This window comes from Strigops habroptila, chromosome 1, assembly GCF_004027225.2.
Source record: "Strigops habroptila isolate Jane chromosome 1, bStrHab1.2.pri, whole genome shotgun sequence".
NCBI lineage: Eukaryota > Metazoa > Chordata > Aves > Psittaciformes > Psittacidae > Strigops > Strigops habroptila.
This window is the reverse complement of record NC_044277.2, coordinates 25,357,047-25,383,275: the sequence shown is the minus strand read 5'-3', so window position 1 is coordinate 25,383,275 and position 26,229 is coordinate 25,357,047. Positions and strand designations below refer to the sequence as shown.

Sequence of the window (26,229 nt, the reverse complement as noted above, 5' to 3'; positions counted from 1 at the left end):
TTTTAAGTTTGAATAATAATCTTTATTTCTTTATTAGTTTATTTGTAAAAGGTACATTGTAATCCTGAGCTACTGCTTTTATACATTTAGCATCATACAAAGACAGATCATTTACAGTTTGATCATTTACATTTATTGTGCTCCAAAATCCTTATCTGAATATCATTTTGTCCTAGCAGGAACATAGATAATTTAAATTACATGTATCCCTGAAACATCCACATTAATTTACCCATCTGACCCTATTATCTAAATCACTACAGTTGTCTAAATCACTCAGGACATTCCTTCCGAATTTAGCAAAAACTTGTTTAAACTATAAGATGGGCAGTGCAAGAACTGGTCCCTCAATCCTTGTGAATACATCATTAGAAAAGAATTTCTGTTTCCGTATTCTCTTTGCAAGTCAGTGCTAAATTGACTAGATGTACTTTGATGGAATGGTCCAAGTTATGGTTTGCTCATTTTCTTATTACAGCAGTTAATGTGAATTTACAGTGTCTCCCTTTGCAGTGACCAGCGCTTAAGTCTCCCAAACAGGGAAATTCTGACATGATCAGAGGAAAGTAAGAGGCAACCCATCACCATCTTATTGTCACCTATGTGACATTGAAGTATTACAAAAGTCATATGAAATGCTTCCCTTAGACCCTGTTAAGGAACTTGTACAAGCAACCAGAGTTAAGTTCCATAATCCGAGCTTGGCTTTTAGGATTTGCCAGTTAATAAAAAAACCCAAACCAAAACCAAACACCTACATCCCAGGATCCTTGAGAAGAAAGCATTTATCCTAACTGCAATCCAATCCTGGATAAATGGAAATTTAATTGGACTACCACAGTGGCATCATTCTACCTGAAAAATCTCGAAGCATACAGTGTTTACAAATGTCTCTCTAGCAACAGTGTCAGTCTTTTAAAGTACACTCACAACTTTCATTTCCTGAATAAGGTCACTATGATCTTAGGCAAAAGATACAGTAAGCAGTTCAAGCAAAATGCTTATTGCTTAGGTTTTAAAGCAAGCCACTTTGATATAATTTTAGTTAAAACGTTAAGTACAAATGTGAAGCTACTGTAGAAACACTTATAAACACTCTTGCTTTTGAATTCTTACTGATCATCTAGAAAAATGGCAGACGGATTTTAACATAACAAAGGAAATGTAAAACTTAATACTGTCTGTTGAAATAAAATTCAACACCTATAAAGACAGAGTTATGAACATGTAAACACAGCTTTAGTATTCAGAGCTAGGGAATCTAGCAGCAAAACAAACTATTTGCATATTATTTAGTGCAATGAACATTTGTTCTTAGAGACCCCCAGTCTTAAAACTACTTTGAACAGAATGGAATCCTTACAGGGAAGGTTTTAAAAGTGTCCAAGATGTAATATCCAGAATTACTAAATGTTCATCTGCTATAATCTAAATTTCTCTATGCAAAACTATGTTCTGGATAACTGACTTTAATGGCTCCCCAGTAGCAGGCTCGGATGAGGCAGATTAAACCTAAGAGATAAGCAATAGCCCAAGAAACATATGTTGCATGATACCGCCTGGCAAAATCTTGTGTACCAACCTAGAAAGAGAAAACAACAGTGTCAAACAGCAGCACTACCTGCTCTTCAGCAAAAAGCAAATTATATTGAGAAGGACTCTAGCACCTTTTTAATGATCATAAGGATAAACAGATATTTTATTAACTTAATTTTACACAATCATAGGATAATTGAACTTGGAAGGGACATCAGGTAGTCTCTAGTGCCGGCTTCCAGATCAGAGCAGGGCCAAGTCTAAGGTCATACACCACATTGCTCAGGGTTTTAACCCAGCTGGGTCCACCAAAAAAACAAGGATGCAGGCTATACAAGCCTCTGGGCAAACCTCATGGAGAAATGTTTTCACATCTTCAAACTCAGTAAAATTGTTAAAAAAAGATCTCTCACTGGTTTTATTTCTGGCTGTCACTGTTTTTATTAGGGAAACTGAAAAATCCTTCATAACTCATTGAAGCTCACACAAAAAATTATTCAGGTTATAACACAAGTTAGAGATACAATGAGAGTCACATATATGAATTCAACTGCAGGTACTTCCTCATCTGTATTTTCCTGGGACTTCTGGGTAGAAAGCTGGCTCAAGTAACCAGTATCCGATACTTCAGAGCCAAGCAAGTCAGATAGTTTTCTGACTAATAGAATGACAATGTGAGCCTTTCCATTTGTAAATAGCTTATTACCTGGTTTTACTCCTTAGAGTATGTACAAATTATAAAGGCATATACATGTTTAACTTTTGGAATTCTATTCCCCTCCATTGGAACTATATTCCCAGCAACATGTGTTTCTGGAAACCTGGTAGTTTTGAGAGCCCTAGCAAGAGCAAGATGCTCCAGTATTTCTACAGTGAAGTAAAACCATTTTTCATAAAACTGAAGTTTGAGAGATGAAAAGTCAAGTTTAACATTGGGAAGAAGAGACCCTCAAAGTGCCAGAGTATTTTTTTTTTTTAGGAACACTTATTTTTTCTGGCCAACTCAGATCATTAACTCCATGGTTTTAATAGAGATGACAAAATCCACACAAACTTAGGAGGTTTTACTCCCGCACACCCCTGCGCACAGTTGCAAGTATATCATAATACATGACTCACAGTTAATCCAACTCCAATGAAGATGCATATCATTCCAATTGTAATATACGCACAGCAGCGCCTCCGTGGCAGTGCACTTCCAACAGAAGAACTGTTAGAAAATAAATAGTATTTTAAAAGAAAAAACAAACCACAAAAGCAACTTCTTACATAGATAGTAACTGTTCAGTCTAAATGGGGGGAGGGAAACAGAATGGCAATACACATATACCATCTTAAGTTTATAAAGTTGTAGGAAAAGTCTACAGTTTTACCAAGCAGTAAAGGACAGAGTCCACATATTTGTTTTAAAGGAAACCTATCGGTGAAGATTATCTAGTATCTAGAAATCTAGCTGCTTACAACAAAGAGAGGTGCCACACCTACAGTTTTAGTGCACTTACCTCCTGTATCTACGCTGCACCCAGGTAAGTATGGTGGAGCCTTTAGAACTGCAAAACCCAAGTTTGCTTTGCAGCTTCTATGTAGGCTGCAAGGCACCCTTTAGACTTTTTAATACATAGCTTTAATTCAGCCATTGCATCCAAGTAACTGGAAATAACTTATAGCACCCCTAAATGTCATGAACAATAACAACCTGCACTATATTTCCTGGAATATTTCACTCAATACTGTTGAGTGGCTAAACTCTACCCTATTTCTTGAAGATAAAAAACCCCAAACATTTAGTCACAAACATAGAAAATTTTTCATGTTCAACATTTCCAAAGACTGAAATCCTTTAGACATGTTTTAGTCAGTTTTAGTAACTTCAAAACCATGGTAAGTTCATTTTATTTTCCAATTTTCTTTTAGGATCCTACCACAAGTTACCTAAGCAGCACAAATCACTGCTGACAACCAAGGTAAATAAATCCCCTGGAAGTTCTGTCACTCATCATCTAGACTATGAACTCCAAGACAGACAGCTTCGTCTCTATCTGCTCTGTTAAGCTAATAATTACAGTGTTTCAGTCAAACGGAATATAAAATGCAACAAAGACATTCCATTCTTTACTACAAGTTAGAAAAATTAATCCAGAAGCTCAGCGTTGTTTAGCAAATACATCTTGAGTAACTCATCTGCAATCACATACAGCTCTAATAATGAGGAAAATAGGAACATGATTTAATTCCACTGAAATACAGTGAACGTGTAGATCCACTGAAAGGACTAGAGAGGCAGAGGTGCTTTCGTAAGACATGTACCATCTATCTTAAGAGGTAGTTTTGGACGCATCCTGAAGCATGCTATCATTAGTTAAGTACTTCATTCTATTCCAGGAGATCAACATGCCTTTGGAAATACTGGGATGCTTATACTCTGTGTTCAAACATGCAAGGGAAAGTAATTTTCATCTCATGATAGTTCAACATACTCAAGATGAATGTATAACAAAGAAAACACTGCTGAGCTATTGAAGTAGTATATCTGTCATATGACTGACCAAATTTCTGGCTCCAGTTAATTAGCAATAGTAAGGCCTCATATGCTTAGCATGTGACTAGAATTTTTTAAGCATTCATCTTAGAAAGGCTTCAAATAGATTGGTTTAAGCAGCTTTACTCCAATATTATTTCCTTACAAGGAATTTCTAAAACAATCCAAGGGGGAAAAAAAAAAAAAAAAAAAAAACCACAAACCCACAGTCCTCAGGCTTTACATTCTGAGCTTGCAAGGCAAGGGTTGAATACAGGGACCACTCACAAGCCATCTACTGCATGTTTTCAGAAGAGGAAAAATTCTGAAACTCTTCTGCTCATTAATTTCTCTTGGGAAATTACTTCTTACTGAAAGCCTCACCATGCACATTTGGGATGAAATTGGGGGTGTGATTAAGGTGGGAGAATTCCCAATTGGGGAAATAATGGTATCTTACTACCCTCTCACACACGGATCCTTCCCTCCCCCCCACCTCCCAAAAGCCACCCTAAATACTTCTACAGCCATTCTAGAAGAGATATATGTTGTTTGATTCCAACTTTCACAAGGAAAAACAACCCCAAACAAACAAGTCTTATAAAAGCGGACAGGGAGGAGACTTCTCCAAAAGCTGAACTGATGAGCACTGAGCTTGCCAAACTGACTTCAGGTTCCCTCCTTTGCAGATTTCCTGGCTGTGTACTCAGACAACTAATTCTATTACAGAGCTGGATACCTTAAGATAAGCTGGTAAAAATGTCAGGTTCAATACACTTAAATTACACATGATGTTCGCTGCACTGTGTATTTCACACAGATACAAAGTTCATTTTGGGAAAGAGACCTTCACTTTCAGAGCTGTCTGACTTATGGCCCAGTTTTGAACTCTGCATGCATTCTTAACAGCCTTGTGTATTTTCTACCCATGTTTCTCTGTCCCCTCCTATACAGTAAAAAAGGCCAGGGGAAAAAACATCACCTCAAAAACAGAAAAACACCCCAAACAATTGAAATCTTAAAAGTATCTTAATTTAGCTGCCTTTGTCTTCTCACAGACAGCACAGATGAAAGACATATATTAGTTTCTACAGTCCCAGAACAGACCTGAGAATATTTAGCAATCCAAATAAACCATAATTTATTTTTCATCTCCTGACAGTGATATTTGCCATTGGGACACTCTAAATAGTGAGGTTTCCCTCTATGCACCCCAAATTACATATAAAGCACCCAAACTAACTTGGAATCAAGAAAGCTGAAACTCTAACCCAAACCCTAGCAACTGCAGCAACTTTGACAGGCGCATTTGGAAATACTAAAACTGGGGTCCAAAGGACATGTTCAAATCGCAGAAGCAACTGTTTCCACTGGGGGACTACTGAGGGTGAACTCCCTATAAAGATATCCAGAAGCCAGAGGTTCGTTCTTTCCGAGCTGCTGCTAAGGAAGCAAAGGCACCTGCCAGACCTTTGGGCAGTGGCAGCAGATATAAAAGACAGCAAAGCCAATTTAGCATCAGGTAGTAATTAGAAGAGGGGAAAACTGCCACAAGCGACAGAGGCTATAAAGGAGTAGCACAGGAAAGAATGCAGGGTCACTTGTGCTTCAAATAATAGGAATTATTGCCAGATTTCAGACATGCTTTTAGAAGGGTTTTTAAGAGGAAGATCAAAATGCCAGTATTTTGAAGGTGAACAGCACTGCTGAAACTCGCTTCCACAGTAGCGATGGGGTTCCAACACCCTTCTCTTTCCTAAAGGTCTTGCAGACTTTATGGGGCAAAAGTGTTACAGATTCGTTAGGGTTCATCATATTGTCAAACCTTAAAGAGAAAAATAAGTAGGTTTTAACGGAAAAAGAAAAAAATAGGGAGATTTGACATTCTGAAACAAAACCTTGTACTATTCAATTCTCTTGCTAGTAACTGAATTCACGATCCTGAAGTTTCTTGATGATTTAATATACACCTTGGGAAAGAGAGCAGCAGACAAAAACCAGTTCCTGCTGCTTCTCCATCATTACGTGAGAGAAACACCAGAAGCCTTTCTTAAACTTCTTGCTTTTTTGGGAAACAGGCTGATAAACGTCTGGTATTTTGTATTTTGATATACAAAAGATCACAAAGAGTAAAAAGAAAGAGTTTCTCCCCCATTCCCAGGTATTATCCTCTGGTGCCTTTTGTCTTAGTCTACACTATCCTTTTTTCAGTGACAATCATCATCTGAGTCAACAGAAGGAATTAATAGTTTTGCATCTGACTAGTCAGCTACTAATTAAAGAAGTTTTGCATTAATAAGTTGAAATAAAGAACCCCACATTCCCTTCTAACTACTTGGGCTACAGGTATGACGACCTCTGTCAAAGAGCTGATAGAAAGCAGCAGGTCACTGCAGTTATTTATTCCATCATCACAACTCAAAGCTCTGCCTCACCTATAGTGTGTCCTAAATCCATGCATTAGAAATGTTTACGCTGCTGGAAGTGCAGAACTCTTGACCATCACATCTCAATCGTGGGAAGATATCAACCAACTCATTCAAAGCTAAATTACAATATTCCATAGTTTGCATCCTCAGCCCAAGGACAGAAATGCCTATTTGTTAAAGTTTGTTTTGTATCCTGCAATCAGTGCAGGCAAGCTGCAATTCTCACAAACTGCACTGCAGAGATGCTCCGGTTTTGTAACATACAGATAGCTGCTTTGCACCTTCCAGACACAGATACTAAGGAATCCTTAGACTCCAGCTGGATTTAAAATACAAGCAACAAATCAACAGAAGACAGATCAAAAGATCACACGGTATGACTTTTGGACTGTTCCTTGCAGAAGTTGTTTGAGGTTTTTTTGCTGTTGTTTGGGTTGGGTTTCTGTTTGGGTTTTGTTGATTTATTTTTTAGTTTTAAAAAGGTTAAACAGCAAAGGATTTTGTTCCTAGGGAGAGTCAGGAAAAACGCTGAGGTCAACTATCAAGTGTGACATGGTAAAATTTAAAACAAAGTTGCAATTAGTTTAAAAACAAACAAAACAAACCACAAAACACCAACCCCTCCCACCAGGACTGACTGCAATTACAGTCAGTAAGAACACCCCTGCAAAGCAACGTCTCATCAAGACCAAAGCAAACTACAGCAAACCCACTACTCCACACCTGATGGGTTACACTCCTCAGGTTAAACATACTTGTAGGCTGACTTCTCTGTCAAATACTCCAGTAAAAGATTTCAACCTCTGTTGGAAGACCATGCCATACCAACACCTACAGTACATTTATCCTAAGCCTCCTGCTTCCTAAGGGACCTGCAGGTTTTTCCTATAACACGCAACACAACTGTAGTTCTCCATTCCCAGTGGAGAACACATTTGTTCCCTTAACTGGAAATCACACTTGCCTATCAAAGGAAGACAAATATTTAATTAAATTTATTTAAATAAATCAGCAGGACAAGAAGGTCTCTGAAGTAATATTTTTAAGTCTTATTTCACACCCTGTGGTTAAGATTTCATACAAATTTAGAGCATGTTAGTAGTGTAGCTTTTAACAACAATTTACGCTAAGTGACCTCAGACAAGAGAGCCCAAACACTCAAAAAGGAAAAAAAAAAAAGAGAACAAACCCCAAAACATAAAAACACTCTTCAGCTCTTGTGTTCTAATTTTTCTCCTCCTTACTAAAGAAACAGCAGGTGAGTAGACAAGTTATTCCACAGTAATTCATAAACATTAAACAAACTAATGCATCAAGATACTTAACGCAAGTTAGTTGTTGAGTTTATGAAATCAGTAAAACCTCTTTCAAATTAAGACAAAATTATTTCATTTCCTCCTTTTACAATAAGGCAATTCAAGTTCCGCATTTAAGCACGACATCTGATTAACTTTACGAAGTAGTAAAATTTCAAGGATCTAAGTTGTTAATTTTAATAACCTATTCCTGTCTATTGTTAGCAGCTTATTTATGGCTCTAGCAATTCAATCAGAGCATTTTAATAAATGCAGGTTAGATTTGTCAGTGTTACTAATTTGTGCATAAAGAGTGGAGAATTCATGTGCACATAACATGGTCTTTAGTCCCGAAATTCAGATGAGCATGGCAAAATAATCAGCATGGAAGACATTTTACTCCCAAGATTTTAGGGAAGAAACTCTGGCAACTCATTTAACAGTTAATTTATGTAATCTTGCTTTCAGAGAACTTACATTTTTTTGCAGTGTGGGCATTTTGCTAGTGTGTTAAACCTCAGTTCCATCCACTGTAAAGAGAAAAAAAATAAAAAGCTTGAAAAACTGGCCTGAGAAAGTGTTTGTTGTACTTCATACTAAACATCACTATGAAAACATTCTGCTTCTCAGGCTTTATTTGATTTGTTTCTTGCTTTCTTCCATAAATACGATGCCCTTTTGTCAGTGACAACATAGGACTGGGATTGACCGGGATTTCCATCCCAACATTTCCCATGACTTGCCTTAGTATTATGAGATTTACTTGACGTAATGTGGTTTCATGCACAGGCACAGTCTGAACAACACAATGATATTAATACAGTTTTTTTCTCTTATTTCCATGACTGTGCATATCCATGACTGAGCCTGAATCCAAATAAATGTGTTTTCTTTGGCACAGTTACAGATAGATGCCTTTTCCCATCTTTCCCCAACCTTGCATCATTTGTGAAAACAGTGCACAGAAATATTAAAGAATATTTGAGAAAGTACATGTCTTTACAAGTTTTATATCAGTAGAGAACACCACTGGCTACTTATGTGACATTTTAAAAAGGTGATATATGTAACTGCACATGGTACAGTCATAACCCCCCATGCACAGACAAAAACCTGGTAAATAGCTCTAGTGAAAGTAATGCCAGAACTACCTCAACCCAGGATACACAGCCATACACTCATTTAAAACAGCAGTTTTCTGTTAAATTTTATTGTGATAATAGAAGTATCAGACAAGCATTTTAAACATGTTTGAACAAGGGGATAGGATTATTGTTCTCTGCTCTCCAAGCAGTTATATTGTACTTTTGGCTCTCTTCTGCTGCCTTTCTCAAGTGGACACAGTTAGCACAGTTTCCTGGTGAAATATAATTCTCCCCTCCCTGCTTAACTTATGCAAAAGTCACACTGCAAATTACTAGCAAGGGAAGAAGCCACAGCACAGACCACCAAGGCCTTCATTCAGATCCTTATCTCTGTGAGAAATCAGGAGCTGATTTACTGAAGTGAATAGCCTTGTTATAACTGCCACAAACACAGATCAGAGACCATCCTCATACAGAAAACAGGACCTACCTAGAGCACAGCACCATTTAAACACTGAGAAGAGAGTTATGATTTGATGTGCAAAGAAAGAGGATGTGGCTTGTAATGCCTTGTCAGTACAAGCAGGTTTTGATGCAAGTGAGGTTTTGATCTGCAGTATTTAGAGTGCATTTCCCTGCCTCTTGAAGGGTCTCCCTCAGTTTTATTTACTTCTAATGGGGATAATTCTCCACTAAAAAGAAATCAGTCTTTTTTGTTTTCCTGGTTCTGAAGAACCCAATTACAATACCAGTTACATAGTTGTTCTTTATTCATTTACAAAGACTTGGCCAAACTGATTTAGCATAGTTCTATTTTATCCCTTAACGAAACAAAAGCTTCTGTAATACTTCCCACCTGAGCAAAGCATTTTAGGAGCATTAATTCTACTTCCATATTCCTGCCAGAAGAGGAAGTTAGCTGTTTTTCTGCATCCCTGTCAAAAGCTACTCAATTTCCCTTAGCTCTACACAGCATAAGTGGGATAAGGTACAATTGTCAGTACCAGGGGTGGAGACAGGCCTCTTCAGAGCTGTTCTGTCTGCTTTTTAAACTGCAATTCCAGAAACAGAATGGAGTCTAAATCCAGGACTCGCATTTTACATATTTGTAATTTAACTTCACTTCTGTACACTAGTTTTATCCCAGTGTAAGCAACTCCATTTCCAAAGTTACTCATTAATGATCTTTCTAGGGTTTTATTTATTTTAAGATTTCTGATTACTAGCCATAATTACCAACGGATACAAACTCAAATGCATTTGGGCTCCAAATATTGATGGAAAGAGGCATTGGTAATCTGTTTTCATTGAGAGTTACCTGGAGGTAACAGAAGAACTGTTCTGAAGCTCTCTGTGCAAATTGGAAATATTTGCAGAAAAAGAGCAAAAATATGACAAGACATTCAAACTACAAGAATTCAGATCACATTAGCACAGTGGGAAAATGTTATTTTCGTATATGTTCTAATTTGTGGAGTTTTGGTGGCTTTAACAAGTAGTTTAAATCACTCTTAAACCTGGTATTTTTCACATGTATTCCAGAGTGCTTTAAAGTATCTAATCTAGTTAAGAAAACTTGAGGTTACAGTTTCATGAAGCTTAGCTCCCTGCTGAGAATAAAAACTGTATTTTTCCAATTGAAACAATACAATAAACAATAGGCCAAACCCCTGGTTAGATGTACTAAAACACAGATAAAGATTTCAGAGAGCTCTTCAATATTTCAGCTATGGACAAAACCAGACATCTATCAAGGAAATTACTAGAAAAATATGTCAATTTTTTTTCCTTCTGAGCTTAAAATAGTTCTCAGTGCATTCAGTACAAGACAGAAGAAAAATTAAGGGGGTGGGGATGAGAAAGGGTTTTCTATTCAATTATTTTAGAAGAAATAATTTTCATATTTGATGAGGTTTAGAAAAATAAAACTGACAGAGCACAACATACAAAGTGCTTAGCCTACAGCCTTTGGCTTCCATAGCTTGTTCCTGGTGTCCTGTCCTCAAGGGTCTCCCCAAAAGCAGGATGGTAGCAGGAGGACAGTGGAGGGGAGGACAACACAGGGACATTTCCAAAGGCAACTCAGCCTCTGACAGTCACAGATCTTCACAGGCAGAGACCCCTGGGAGAGTGGTTGCAGGAAATGCCCTTACTGCTGACAGAAACAGTATCTCAGCCACAGACCAAGTCCAGAAGCTCTCAAAAAAGCTCAAACCTGATCAGATTGCAATTTAGCAAGATGGTTAAACCCTCCTCCTGCCCTCCTTTTCTATTGCACCACTTTTTCCACTTGTCTGAACTCCAAATCTGCCAGAAACAGTGGAAACCTTAACACAAGATACTCCATCCTATCAGGTTACTGAGGAAAAAAATAACCTGATAAACAAAATGAAAATAACTAGTGATAGTTCAGTATTGCTTCAGTACTAAGTCATTCTCCCAGCTGAAACAGGGATAGTTTTAAGGCACTCCATAGCATGAAGCATGCTTTTAACAATTTGTCAAGAACAACCCCCACACACAGAGGCAGGGAAAGCCCAGCCCATACTTACACACAAACAACAAACAAAAGAATCTTGGAAAGGTGATGAACAAGTTGATACTCTTAAAAGAACACAGAACAAGCAACTAACAATGTGACTTTTACACTCCAGGGATTCTAGCTTTGCTTGACTATTTTTTATTTTTTTAACTGCCAAGTAAAGTAGAAGAGATACCTTACTGAGTTGTTGAGAACATTTAGTATTACATATTTGCTTTATAATGTGGAGATAGCAAAGGGCAGAAATACACTTGCAGAAGCTGAATTTCCAGGCTGGCTAAAGCACTTCTGTTTTTTGCTTCTCTACTCACTCTCAAACCCAAGCAATTTCCTGATTTTTCTTAACTAAAAATTTTATTTGCAGAGTCTCACAACTTAGTAACAGAAAACGGTGGAAGAGTGGTGGGAAAGCTGTGTAAAGTGAGAAAAAGGGGTTTGTTTCTTGATAGCTAGCATAAAAGAATACAAGCTTCAAATTTCTAATGAATTTAAGGGTTACTTTTCAATGTTCTGTGAAGTGGTAAATTGGTCCTACCGGCAGATGGGACTATGAAGCAACCATCAGATCTGAAATCACATGCACAAATTTCAAGCAAGAAAACCTAGCCTTTTAAAGCATAACCTAGTAGTTAGGAGCAAAACCAGCTATAATGGGTTTGGTGCTTTTTCCCCTTATGTTCACCTAAAGAAGTTCATAGTGTAAACTACAGAATTAATTTGGGCTGCATTTACAGAAAGCAAATAGAGGATAAAGACAAATAAAACTCTCATGCTTATGAAAGCCTCCAAAGTTCAGCCAATAATTTAGCAATGAGAATTTTACTTCATAACACTGACCCTCCCTAATAATTAAAAAAAACCAACCAAAAAACCAACCTTAAAATCACATAGTAGAGATGGTCTTTTGCATTGAGACCACATTAAAACTTAATACCATAACTGTTCTACAGCACTACTTTAACCTGTGCAGTTTTAAAGCTGTGCTAAAAAGCATAACTGCATTACAAAATTAGACTACGACTCCGCATCAAACTAAAGTGTTCATGCAGGTACTTAGCAGTTTGTAACATACTACTATATTAAAACACTAAAAAAGGCAACCTTTAATAAAAGAGTTGGGGTTTAGAACATGTACTTGAGACAGCTTTTCTGTAGGTCTAGTAGTTTTCTGTTAGTAACATTATTCCGTATTGCATACAATGTTCTCACTAATTAAGGCCCTATATAGACTTGCATTTATAAGGGTTAAAAGCAGATAGAATATTTCTCAAGCATCTCTCTAATGGTTTTGCAGATAGTACATTACTTGTAAGTTCATAATCAATTCCATAGAATCATAGAATAGTAAGGGTTAGAAAGGACCTTAAGATCATCTAGTTCTAACCCCCCTGCCATGGGCAGGGACACCTTGCACTAAACCATGTCGCCCAAGGCTCTGTCCAGCCTGGCCTTGAACACTGCCAGGGATGGAGCATCCACAACCTCCCTGGGCAACCCATTCCAGTGCTTCACCACCCTCACTGTAAAGAACTTCTTCCTTCTATCTAATCTAAACTTCTCCTGTTTAAGTTTGAAGCCATTACCCCTTGTCCTACCACTACAGTCCCTATGGAAGAGTCCCTCCCCAGCATCCTTGTAGGCCCCCTTCAGATACTGGAAGGCTGCTATGAGGTCTCCACGCAGCCTTCTCTTCTCCAGGCTGAACAGCCCCAACTCGCTCAGCCTGTCTTCATACGGGAGGTGCTCCAGCCCCCTGATCATCCTCATGGCCCTCCTCTGGACTCGCTCCAACAGCTCCATGTCCTTCTTATGTTGAGGACACCAGAACTGTACGCAGTACTCCAAGTGGGGTCTCACAAGAGCAGAGTAGAGGGGCAGGATCAACTCCTTCGACCTGCTGGTCACGCTTCTTTTGATGCAGCCCAGGATACGGTTGGCTTTCTGGGCTGCAAGCGCACACTGCTGGCTCATGTTAAGTTTCTCATCAACCAACACCCCCAAGTCCTTCTCTGCAGGGCTGCTCTGAATCTCTTCTCTGCCCAACCTGTAGCTGTGCCTGGGATTGCCCTGACCCAGGTGTAGGACCTTACACTTGGCTTGGGTAAACTTCATAAGGTTGGCATCAGCCCACCTCACAAGCGTGTCAAGGTCCCTCTGGATGGCATCCCCTCCCTCCAGCGTATCAACTGAACCACACAACTTGGTGTCGTCGGCAAACTTGCTGAGGGCGCACTCAATCCCACTGTCCATGTCGCCGACAAAGATGTTGAACAGGACCGGTCCCAACACTGACTCCTGAGGGACACCACTCGTTACTGTTTTCCAACTGGACATCGAGCCATTTACCACAACTCTTTGCGTGCGGCCATCGAGCCAGTTTTTTATCCACCGAGTGGTCCATCTATCAAATTGATGTCTCTCCAATTTAGAGACAAGGATGTCGTGCGGGACAGTGTCGAATGCTTTGCACAAGCCCAGGCAGATGACGTCAACTCCTCTGCCCCGTCCATCAGTTCCGTGGCTCCATCATAGAAGGCCACCAAATTGGTCAGGCAGGATTTCCCCTTAGTGAAGCCATGTTGGCTGTCACCAACCACCTCATTGTTTTTCATGCACGTTAGCATGCTTCCCAGGAGAATCTGCTCCGAGATTTTGCTAGGCACAGAGGTGAGGCCGACTGGTCTGTCGTTCCCTGGGTCTTCCACCTTCCCCTTCTTGAAAATGGGGGTTATATTACCCTTCTTCCAGTCATCGGGAACTTCACCTGACTGCACGATTTTTCAAATATGATGGACAGTGGTTTAGCAACTTCATTTGCCAGCTCCTTCAGGACCTGTGGACGGATTTCATCAGGTCCCATGGACTTGTGCACGTTCAGGTTCTTAAGATGGTCTTGAACCTGATCCTCTCCTACAGTGGGCCTAAGGTCTTCATTTTCACAGTCCCTGCATCTGCCTCCCAAGACTTGGGTGGTGTGGTCAGATCATTTGCCAGTGAAGACTGAGGCAAAGAAGTCATTAAGAACCTCAGCCTCCTCCAAATCCATGGTAGCCAGTTCTCTCAATAGCTTCCAGAGAGGGGTTGTCCCTAGTCTGTCTTTTATTTGCTATGTATCTACAGAATCCTTTCCTGTTGTCTTTTACATCCCTTGCCAGATTTAATTCTGACTGGGCCTTAGCTTTCCTACCCTGGTTCCTAGCTTCCCAAACAATATCCCTGTATTCTTCCCAGGCCGCCTGTCCTCACTTCCACCTTCTATAAGCTTCTTTTTTCCCCTCTAAGTTTCCTCAGCAGCTCCTTGTCCATCCATGGAGGTTTCCTGGCCCTTCTGCCACACTTCCTTCTAGTCAGGATGCAACACTCCTGAGCTTGTACCAGGTGATCCTTGAATATCAACCACCAGTCTTGGGCCCCCCTGCCCTCTAGGACTATGTCCCATGGAACCTTACTAAGCAGGTTTCTGAAGAGGCCAAAGTCTGCTCTCTTGAAGTCCAGGGCACTGAGCTTGCTGCGTGCCCTTCTCACTATCCTGAGGGTCTCGAACTCGACCATCTCATGATCACTACAGCCAAGGCTGCCCTGGAGCATCACATTCCCCACCAGCCCCTCCCTGTTGGTGAGCATGAGGTCAAGCATGGCACCTCTCCTTGTCGGCTCCTCTATTACTTGCATAGTTTCCCTTCAAAAAAAAAAAAAAAAAAAAAAAAAAAAAGGTCTAAGAGCCATCTCCTGGTCTCTGCATTCATTATCTACTACAGTAGTTAAGCCATTATAGCACACCCCACTGATCCATAAGCCTGAAGGCACAAGTCTATTCCATTATAAAGCCCATCACAAGCAAACCCTTCTCTCATGGCTGATACAAGCCAACATGGAGTGCCATCCCCTAAGCTTTTCTCCTTTCACAAAATGCACTTGAGTGTTCTCTGGCCTGAAACAATCCTTTGTTTTATGAACATAACACTACTCTGGTGACTGTTCAGGTCCTTCAGCTTAACCACTTAACTCGGCCAGTTCTCATAACTCACAAACCTGACAAATATTCAAGCACTGCTAGGTGCTGAAGCTAAAGCTAACTTGTGTAGCGCAATCAAAATTCAAGCATGGCAGCCACTTATCCATGTAAAATGCTACAAACAGTTCAACAGCAAATGACTTTTCTTGCATCCATCCACTTCAAAACCAGGATCAACTGTCAGCTTCACAGAGAAACCAAGATCTCCAGTTCTGTAACAACTGACAGATAAGCTAATGGCAAATGCTATAACAAACAGCTTTCAGGGGCCCATACAGCAACAGCAGAACAGCTCTCTTAGCCACTGCAGAACATAACCATCATTGCAAGCTTAAACAGAACCTGGAATCATAACATTTTTTGCCAGCACCATCCACTCGCACGTCACCGACTTTGAGCCTTACCCACACATGCAGAGAAAATAACCACATACAGAACAAACATCCATAGCAATGTGAGCACAGAAGAAGCTTTAGTTCCTCAATGATGCCATACAGTGAGGCAATATGCTCCTAAAAGTGCTTACAACACATAGCTTGAGGGATAGCACGGTGAGGTGAGAAGGAGAATGTGGTGCTTTACTTACAAGGAACGTATTTCCACAGTGCCCACACACCACTCTAGTTCCATCAGGTTGAACTGGCAAGGCAGGCTGAGCTGGCTGCTCTTCTGGGATCAGCATTACTGGACCAAGAGTAATGATGCGTCTACTGCGTTAAGAACATTAGATGTACATGTAATTAAGGTAGCAAAAGAGAAGGATGATGCGCTTAAGCAATTAGCTCAGTCACTACCAAATATTTTATGCTTTTAAACTATCATCTGCTTTTTGAAACAGATGATGCACCCAGTTTTGGTCTTTCTCCAAAGTGTTTTCCTTTTCAGTTTTCAAAACATTCTCTTTCACTGTAAGATCAGCCACGCAAGCCAGAACCCTGCAGAGATCAAAGACTTGCCATCATATGGCAGAAACACTCCTCAGGAAAATGTAATCTTAATAGCCAGGCTGAGGCAAGCCCATGACCTGGAATGTACATACCCAACGTGAAACATTTAGAAAGAGTAAGCACTCTTCCATAACCTCGTTCTTCCCAAGTCAGATACTCCTCCTTCCCACACTACTGATAACCATGTCAATATAAGCAGCAAATCCATATTTGTACAGTAAAAATTCCATTCAACTTGAATGAATTAAAAAAGAAAACCACCCCAGACTGATTAAATGCAATCAATTTACTTTAAAAAACTGTATTTGCTTTTATGCTCAAGTTTCTAGTTTAATTATACAACTTGTTTGTCCAAAATGACAGTACCCAAATAAACCAACTCAAAGCAGAACAAGTACCAGACTTCCTAGCATGAAAAAAGGGAAGGGAAAAATTAAAACATTATTTAACTTGCACTGCATCTCTCTCCACATTCAACCACAACTGTATTCTGAAAGGCCTTCCTTCAATCTGGAGCCTTCCATTTAGGGCATATTCCCAACTCTCTTTAAAAGTACCTCAATTTTGCTCATCTTCTAGTAAGGCAAATACATTTACCATCATAGAAAAACTGCTGAGATACATGCTTTTGGGATTATTTTAACAACATTAAGGAGTTTCTGATTCTGCTTGGTTACCAACCACATGATATATTACAACTGAAGCATCCCATGAACATTTTTTCACACTTAAAAAATGTTTATAATTTTTGACATTTTCCTCAACACTGCATTAGTTATAAATAAATAAACAAACAAATACATCCCAAATATCAAACTATGTTTCAAAACCAGAATAGCCAACAGATTGGCAACCAGGGCTCCTGGTGCATTAGAACATGTACCTGCAGACCCAGCCTTCATCTCAATTTCTCCTGATAGAGCTGCACCACTTACAGTAAGAAAACTCCCACCTCAGTGGTATCTTTAACACCCAAAGCCCAATGGTAAGAATGTTCACTATGGCAATCAAGCTTGTTTCTTTTATAAAGAATGTGTAAATTAAAGTCAAGAGCTAAGAGGAGACTGAAAACTCAGTCTAACAAAGAAGGGAGGACAGGGCTGAAGCCAACCTACTGCTCCCTCTCCCATTTCATCTTGAAGTTCCAACACTGAGCCTGGCAAAGTGTGCAATCTGTGTGCTTACAATAATTAAGTTTGCAAGAAATTATGAATGTTATGTCCCAGAAACAAGTATTTTCTTCCCTGGTCTTTATAACAGTTTTCCTTACAAAGTAGCTAAATTGGAAAACACACTTCTGAGACTATCACTAAATAAAAAGACAATTTTTCCTCTTCAAAGTAAACCTTAAAAAAAAATAATTTACAATTAACACTAGCACAACTTGTGTCTGCAGTAATTCAATAATGCTCTGCAAGTGTCCATGTACAGGGGTACAGGTTTGAACCTCTCGGTTTTAAATATTCAAAGAACAACTTTACAGGAAACTCTCTCAAAGCACTTACACTTTTTTATTCTTACCAGTTTGGTCTTGGACAGCCTATTTTCCGAGACGTATCCTTACAGATAAGGAGACAGTTACATTGACATCTAACATACTTCTTCCCTGAAGGAGGGTTTTTGATTGGCTAAACAAACAAAGAAAAACAACCCACCAAAGAACACACATCAGAAGTCATAGCAATTCACTTTTTAACTCGTAACAGTGTGACAAAGCAGAAAAACTTCAGTTACAAGTTCTGGCTAACAGAGAAATACAGTTCCTCTTGCAGAGGAAATCTCAGAGTCAAGACAAAATTAGAAGCTTTCTCTTTCCAGAGAAAGAAGTGCAAGTTTCTTCACTAGAACAAACAAGACATTCTGCAAACTAATGGAAAAACCATTCATATTTTTAGCAATGACTAATTCAAGTCATTGCTAAAACTTTAGTTTAGTCATTTTTTTAAATGTGAGCTTAAGTAGTGGCATATTTAAAAAAAAAAATTAAAAAATACAGTCAAAACATCAAACCAGCCTCCTTGCCTCGACAATGGCTTTATTCAACAGTGAAAGGATCAGTCTGGTTCCCAGTCTTCAAGAGAATATGTAGACGTCACTGAACTGTAATCTTAATTTAAACTGTACTGAAATTATCTTTCTCCAACTTGAGAGTCAAGTTTCCACATCCCTTTCATACAGCAAACCAAAAGCTGCAAGATCTTTGGCTTGAAACATTATATTTTGGCAGGCAAAGTGCATATTAATGCCAGGTTCTCTACTCTCTCTTAGATAGAAAGAGAAAGAAAGGGAGAAACAAAAAAAGAAAGAAGAAACTTCTACAGTTTTAAGGCTTCCCATTTTCAGGACATATTTTGAAGCTCTTCTCATAAAATAAATCCAGTCCAGTGTTTTTCATGCAAATGCCCCCAGCAGCTCCGGAGTGCTGCAATAGCAGATCCCAAAACTAAAACTGGCGGGAAGGTTAAAAAAAAAAAAAAAAAAAAAAAACAAAAAGGGAAAAAGAAGAAAAAGAGAAGCAGAAGGACAAATACTGATGACTTGAAATAAGAAAAGGGGAAGAAGAGAGAAGAGCAAAAAGGTTTGTGATCACTGGAGAAGAACCTACAATTTATGCATTTCAAGACTGTTGTGTTGTGGTTTGTTAGCAAGCTAATAAATTGACTGAATAGTATTGCAGGAGGAAGGCATATATCCAGGGAGAGGTATGGGTTAGTTACTTTGTTTCTTCCACTGTTAAAATAATTCAGTTCTTTTCATTCCGCCAAAACCAGTTTCACCCTTCTTTACAGAAGAGCAATTACTTAAATAACATGTTTGCTTTTTGTCCTCCTCAGAAGGAAACATCCTGCGCAGCCAGCTCAAAAGCATGAAGATTTATTCTAACTGCTTTTGACCATCCTCCGGCCAGCAGTTCTGGAATCTGCACACTAGCTACACCAGCAGTCAGCTGTGCTGACAGGTCCTCTGCAGGGATGGCAGGAATTCATTCTTTGTATGTGAGGACATGAATTCTACCAGTGACATACCTGAACCTCCCCCCACTTTCCTCCACAAAAAGAAAACGCTAAAAATCCATTTTACCGTAGCTTCATTGCAAACTGTGCACTTAACAACGTGTTGGTGTAGCTTGCCATCCAAATTGATTAGCGACTGGCACACACGGCAATTTATTACAGGAACACCGCTGGCATCTGGACTTGCAATGGCAGTATATGGAGGAGGAAGCTCTGCTGCAAGAGATCAGGAAATCTCAGTTGAAAAAACAGAGGATCCTAAAACAACATCAGCAAAGATACTATCTAACAGTCTCAGCTTCAAAAAAAGAAAAAGATATTAAAAAAAAAAATTTACGTTAATGATTTTTATTAACATAAGACAAACCTGAGTTTGCTTTCCTCTCTCCCACATGTACCCAAACATCAACTGTAGTTGTACATAAAGCATACTAGCAACACACTGTAATTCACCCCAGAAAAACGGACCAGTCAAAAGGCTCATCTATGCAACTTTGTTTCCAAACCAACTTTTTACAGTCTTCAGAAAAGGGGGTGAAAAACCCTGAACAAACCTCAAATCCACCACAGATTAGTAGCAACCAGAGACCGGCTTCTGATGAAAAAAAGCCCAGAAGATAAAACAAGACACAGGTAGGTAGAAAAGCCATAACCAGCATTTAGAAACATCTGGAGAGACTGAAACATAGACAAGTGTTTATCACATAGTAACAAATACTACAGGTAAAAATACAGAACCACAGAATGATTGAGGCTGAAGGGCACCACCAGAGGTCATCTAGTCCAACCTCTCTGCTCAAGCAGGGTCACCAAAAGCACGTTGCGCAGGATTGTGTCCAGGTGGCTCTTGAGTATCACCATGGAAGGAGACTCCACCACCTCTCTGGGCAACCTATTCCAACGCTCAGTCAGCCTCACAGTAAAGAAGCATTTCTTCATGTCCAGATGGAACTTCCTGTGGTTTATTTATGCCCCTTGCCTCCTGTCCAGTCACCCGGCGCCAACAATAAGAGTCTGACCCCATCCTCTTGACACCCTCCCTTCAGATACTTAAACACATTGATCAGATCCCACAGAGCCTTCTTTTCCCTAGGCCAAACAGGACCAGCTACCTCAGCCTTTCCTCACGGGAGAGAGGCTCCAGACCCTTCATCATTTCAGTAGCCCTTTAGCTGGATTTGCTCCAGGAGCTTCATGTCTCTCTTGTACTGAGGAGCCCAGAACTGGACACAGTACTCTAGGTGAGGAATACAGAAAAGTCCTGTTAAGGAAACAGGTCTTGGATTGGAAATGGTATGAAGTGCTTCTTTTTTGAGTGCAACAACAGCAAATTTATGCCACCTTGACGGGAAAAAAAAACCAAAAAAACCAAACCCACAAAAAGCCAACAAACCAAACAAAAACAAACAAAAAACCCTAAACTGAGCCTTCAGAGCTTCTGCTTTTAAGAGTTCCAGATACTTTTGTTGTCCAAGAGCCAAAGCACAGATGCACAAGGAGGTTTTCAGTCACTTAGGAGAGGCTAACACAAGAGAAAACACAGTGTCTCAGGCCCCTGTGGAAGGGCAGATTTCAGCTTTGCCAGTCCTGAGCCCACCACGAACAGGGCAGGCAGTGCTCAAGATCCTTTTCGGTTTAAGAATCCATGGAATGAAAACAATTCAACACAGCAACCTCTCACAAGCTTATCACCACAATTATTTGGCATGTAATAGCACCGGGTTTTATTTCATCAAGAAGTTCAGGTAAGCAAACAAGGAATGGACATACTTAGTAATTCATAGTTAACTTTTTTTTTATACTAATAGTTTGAAATACTCTGCAGCCTTGGACTTCAATAAATTATTTCATATTATATCTAAGCAGCCAATAAAATCCTCAAGCAATGAGAGATCAGCCTACTTTCAGTTTAAAAACACACTGAACAGCAGTATCTGCTGTAGGGTAGCAAAGGAAGAAATCACAGGCTGCTATCAAAGGTGCCAAACCCAAAGGTGCCACCAAGTATTAAATTTAAGCCTATAAGAAAGCACTCATCACTCCTTCACTCTGTTTTAAAGTGAATGTCATAAGCTGGAGGGATATAAGAAAAAAATAATCACAAACCTCTGAAGCAGCACTGCTGTTCAGTGCTGCTGTTTGCTACTGGGCCTACAAAAACAATCCAGACCTGTACTTGATTTTAACTCACAGAGGCAGCGGAAGGTAGGTAGGCACCTTCAGGGTCTGAGAATCACATCCAACGTACTTGAATTATTTCAGATGAGTAACAAAATTAACTTACATGCAGCAATGCAGTTCTTAAGTCATTGCGCAAACTGATGCTCTGTTACTTCAGCAAACAAACTTCACACCTTCAGCTTTGATATAGCAGTTGCAGAAACCAACATCCTTAAGAAATATCTGGTAACTTACAAGTAGTGTTCTGATTTTTTCTGTTTCTGAGGAATTACATTCTAAGAAAATAATTTTTGACCGAATGATGTATTAAAAGTAACAAATATTTTGCAGTACTGTGATACTCTAATTTCAGTACAACACACATTCAAGACAAAACCCCAACCTGCACACGCTTTGGCAGCTGGAAACAGTCTCAAGCCTACTAGATCACTGCAGAAACCAGGTTTGAGATTTGGATGATGGGAACAGCAGTGTTTTAGCTGTGAGTAGCAAAGTCAAGGCTGCTGCAAGGGGGTTTAGGCTGTAAGCAGGCTGCCTAACTCTCCTGCAGTGAGCTGCTGACACACTTTCTGGCTAGAAGGTAGCCATAAAACAAAAAGGCACGTCCAGTAGACCATATACCAAACTCTCTGTGAAGACACCCCTACAGTTCAGCCACAGCTTTGAGGTTGCTCTTCTGCAAAGCAACAATAATGTTAAAGAACTTTGTTGCTTTGTCCTCTCCATTTAAAGCACAACTTCTCAACTCTATCAACTGGCATAGGGCAGCTGTACAAAGGAAAGGCAAACAGTACCTTTTGAAGGGTACTAGGAAGTAAAAAGACACACACATTCCCCAGCCTTTCATCTTTCCACAATGCTGGAATAGTTGAAGAATTGGCAACCATATCCTTCTAGACATTTATAATATTCTATAACCTTGTAAGTATCAACTCTTAGGATTTTAAAAGTTGGTTAAATGAGGTACGTGAGCACCTGCAGACACTGCCAGCCACTTCTCTAGCCTCATCCTGGAGCTGCTTGGCTTCCAGGTAAGCAGCCTCACTGTTCCTGTCCCGCTGGCTCAGCAAATTTCAGATAGCAAGTGAATAATGGCTGCTTTTCAGAGTGGTGCTGCAGCAAATAACATTTGCTATGGAGCAGAAAGCTGGAGGTATCTTGGCACTGCTTAAAGAAAAAGTGCATTTGGAAGAGCTCCAAAAAAGAAAAAAAAAAAAAAAAAAAAAAAAAAAAAAACCAGCAAAAGCCACCAAAATTAAATTTAAGGAAAAGTATATGGGTGGGGAAGGGGCAGAAGTGAAAAGGAAAAATAAAGATATCGTCTCAAGAGTTTGATCATTACTGCTTAATAAAAAGGTTTCCAAGCACATTCACATAATTTGGTATGATTTGTTTGTTTGGTTTTGACAGCTTGAATTTCAGGCTAAAACCAGTTCATAAAGGTTCATGATGTTGGATGTGACTATATGGTTGGCAAGTCTTGTGCACACACCGGAGGTTTGGGGATACATTTAATGAGATATCGAATACCCTGCTGCTGACATACCAGTTTACAAAGTATCAGTTTTTCTTTCAAAAAAAATTAAAAATCCAACAGTAATTAGTTCAGCAAGATTAGCAGAGTGCCCTAGCATGCAGCACATTGCCTCTAGCCTACAACTCCCTCTTCACCCCCATTGGATAGAGATACAGTGGAAAACACCACATAGTCAACCTTAGAAATTCCTTGTGGTGCTTGTGCACTTTCCTCCTGTGGTATCTGAAGGGTGGAAACCACAAGGAACCACTTGCAGCTTACCTGGGTCAAACAGAAATCAGTTTGTTTTGGGGGTTGTTTTGCTCATTTCATTTGTTTAAAGATATAAAATAAAATTACTTTATCCTGGCCTGGGAGGGCATGGGCGAGAGAAAAAGAGTTAATGATCTATGACACAGACAGGTAGTTAAGGACTGAGAAAGCCTGAAAAAAAGCCTAAAGGGGGGGAAGCACTGAATAACTACCCTAGTACAGGGAGCAGAGCTAATGGTCCCACCCATTATCTATGTTAAATGTTTCTTAAATAGTGTGCCCTGTGTCCACATTGAACAGATTTTTCTTGCTTGCATCCATGGTTATAAACAAACCCTGAGCCATTACCAGAATTCAACCACCTACCAGCTTACTCTGAACAGGGTCAGCTGGGTCTTAGCTGCAGCACAACGAGGGAAGAGGCAGCTACTTTCAAACCATGGCCTCTCTAATTTAAACCTCAGGGTGACATATTGGGCACAGTAGATAATTACAGGGATAAATCTATTAATCCACTTCAGGTGGTAGTTTGGAGGGTGATCAGGTTCTTCCTCCTTCCTCTGCAGCTCCACACCAGACAGATGTTAAGCAAGGAAGCTCTGGAGAAAAGGGTTTGGAAGCAAACCCCATCTCTCCACAAGAATGCTTCTTCCCTCTGTGCCTAGACTTCTGCTAGGGAGAGAGATAAAGACTCCCTGTTAGCTAAAAAGGTGGTTTAGCTGGCATAGATCCTTTCAATAAGGATTACTGACAGAGCAAGGAAACTAGAGCTACTGAGTAGATGTCACAGCTCTGCAAGGTTTTGTTCTGTAGGTATCTTCTTGTAAGCTTTGTAGAGCAGGTCTGAAGTGCTACCCAGTAGGCTTGTTTGTGGACTGATCCAACAGGAGGTCCTCAACTTGTGGAGAGATGTCTGACGTTTAAGAAAGCTCTATGGTTCCTCCTCACTTTTGGGAACAAGCCACTTATCTCAGTCACCACACCCCGCCCTGGGGCCACAGGCATGCACTGAAGGTGCAGCAGGACCCAGCTACCAACCAAAATGAGCATTTGGAGTCCTGCTTGTTTCCAGGTCATGAGATTTACTCTGGGTTCAAACAAGAGTCCCTGATCTAATGCATTTTCATTACTTTTTAAGTCTGGAAACACCTTTTTTAAAAACAGATTGAAATGTGCACAGAAGTAATAGTTACAGGATAAGGACTACTATGAATGAAAACATTGAATAACAGAAATTAAACTAAGGTAGATTTCTGGATTTCTTTAAACTACAAAACCTAAGGGATGATGCCAATCCTACACAATTTGATTGGAAAAAAATGCAGCAACAACAGCAAAAATAATCCAAACCAACCTCTGCTGTTTTTCAGGCCGATATTCATTTCTGCAATTCAAACTAAAGTAAACAGTCAACACCAGCAACAGCACTGAGATACATTTTCACGTCAAGGCAAAGAGGACTAGCTTTCCATGAATTTAAATATTATTCAAAACAGACAGATGCTCACTTACAGCATTCTAGTTGCATACATATGTCATAAATCTATACAATTACATAAAAATCCTTAAGAAAGGGCCAACACACTGGAGCCAGTGAGATCAGGGCTGTAATCTTACATTTTAAAGGCTACTGCTAGCAAAGCTACACTAATCTTATTTAGTCTTGATTCCTTCAGCTTTCTCCCCACCTCGCTTTCTGCTCTAGAATGTTTAATGGGGGGTGAGGAAGGAATCTACTTATGTATTTTATAAATGTCCTGATTTATATTTTCTAAATAATTTTTTTTTCATCTGATTACTAAAAATTCAGTATTGATTAACAAGATGATTTTCTTAGGTCTGCGCAAGAAATTTAATACCATATTATTAAGCCACGATTCTGGATTTGTAACCACAGTATGTGACCTCCCTCAAAAATAAAGCCAAAACCAGCTACGGCCTTGAAATGTGTTTGCAAGGACATCCTAATGGTTCTTCAGCTATGGCCTTGCATAGAGCCCCTGCGCTATCTGGCTGCCAGACCAGGAGCTGGGCAGCTGGCACCTCTGGATTAGCGCACTTCGATGGTCGCTGGAGACGAGACAGGGATCTGCGTACTTTATTCTGCTTCGACGCTCCTGCGTTACACCTCTGCTGCTGCCGCCCTGCAGCTCACTGCACCGAGTTTAGTTTTCATAGCTCAGGATTCATCCTGCTCCTAATTAATGGGGGAATCGAAGCCCAACAATTACCCTGCAAGCTCCGACATGCGGATAAGTTATAATAAAGAGACCGGTTCGGGCTTGTTCTGCCACTGCGAACAATTACTGTATTTTTTTCCCCTCCGAGGAGTTCCCTCCGGAGCGCAGAGCTCGGCCTACCCAGCCCTGACCGGCGTTACCTGTTGTTGCCCAGCTGGTCCCCTGCCGCCGGGGCAGGGCGAGGGCTCCCCCCCGCCGCGGCGGTAACTTCACCCGCCGGCAAGGACGGAGGAGCCGCCGCAGCCGGGCGGAGCCGCCGCGTCCCCCTGCGGCCGCAGTGCCCCGGCCCCCCCGCCCAGTGCCCCTCCAGGCCTGCCCGCCCCGCCGCCCCCTGCCCGGCACAGCCCCGCGGGCGGCGGCTCGGTGGCGCCGGGCGAGCGGGGAGGGCAGCGGCCGCCTCACCTCGGGGGCTGCTGTCCGGCAAATAGGGCGGCGCGGTCGGGGTGACATTGCCGGAGCCAGGCGCGGAGAGCAAGGGGGAGCGCTCGTCCATCCCCTCGGCGGCCATAGCTGCGGCGCGAAGGGCCCTTCCCGCTGCCGGGCTGTCGGCGTGAGGCGGGGAGGGCGGGGAAGCAGCCGGGCCGGCAGAGCCGGGGAGAGGGGAAGGAGCGCAGAGGAAGGGGCTGGAAATGAATGGG

At 40.6% G+C, this 26,229-nt stretch overlaps 1 protein-coding gene across 2 annotated transcripts; it reads right to left on the bottom strand.

Annotated features, from left to right (window-relative positions):
* On the bottom strand, positions 1–26,229 carry PIP4P2 (phosphatidylinositol-4,5-bisphosphate 4-phosphatase 2). Of its 2 annotated transcripts, none has more exons than XM_030493949.1 (7): positions 25,994–26,229; positions 19,449–19,597; positions 17,889–17,995; positions 16,007–16,130; positions 8,256–8,308; positions 2,656–2,746; positions 1–1,582 (listed from the first exon to the last, which is right to left on the bottom strand). In XM_030493949.1, the coding sequence occupies exons 1-7, from the start codon at positions 26,097–26,099 to the stop codon at positions 1,439–1,441; spliced, it is 774 nt and encodes a 257-aa protein (XP_030349809.1). In that variant the 5' UTR covers positions 26,100–26,229; the 3' UTR covers positions 1–1,438. The 2 variants fall into 2 exon arrangements, with proteins under 2 accessions (XP_030349809.1, XP_030349819.1); XM_030493959.1 differs by having other exon boundaries at positions 19,449–19,594; positions 25,994–26,216.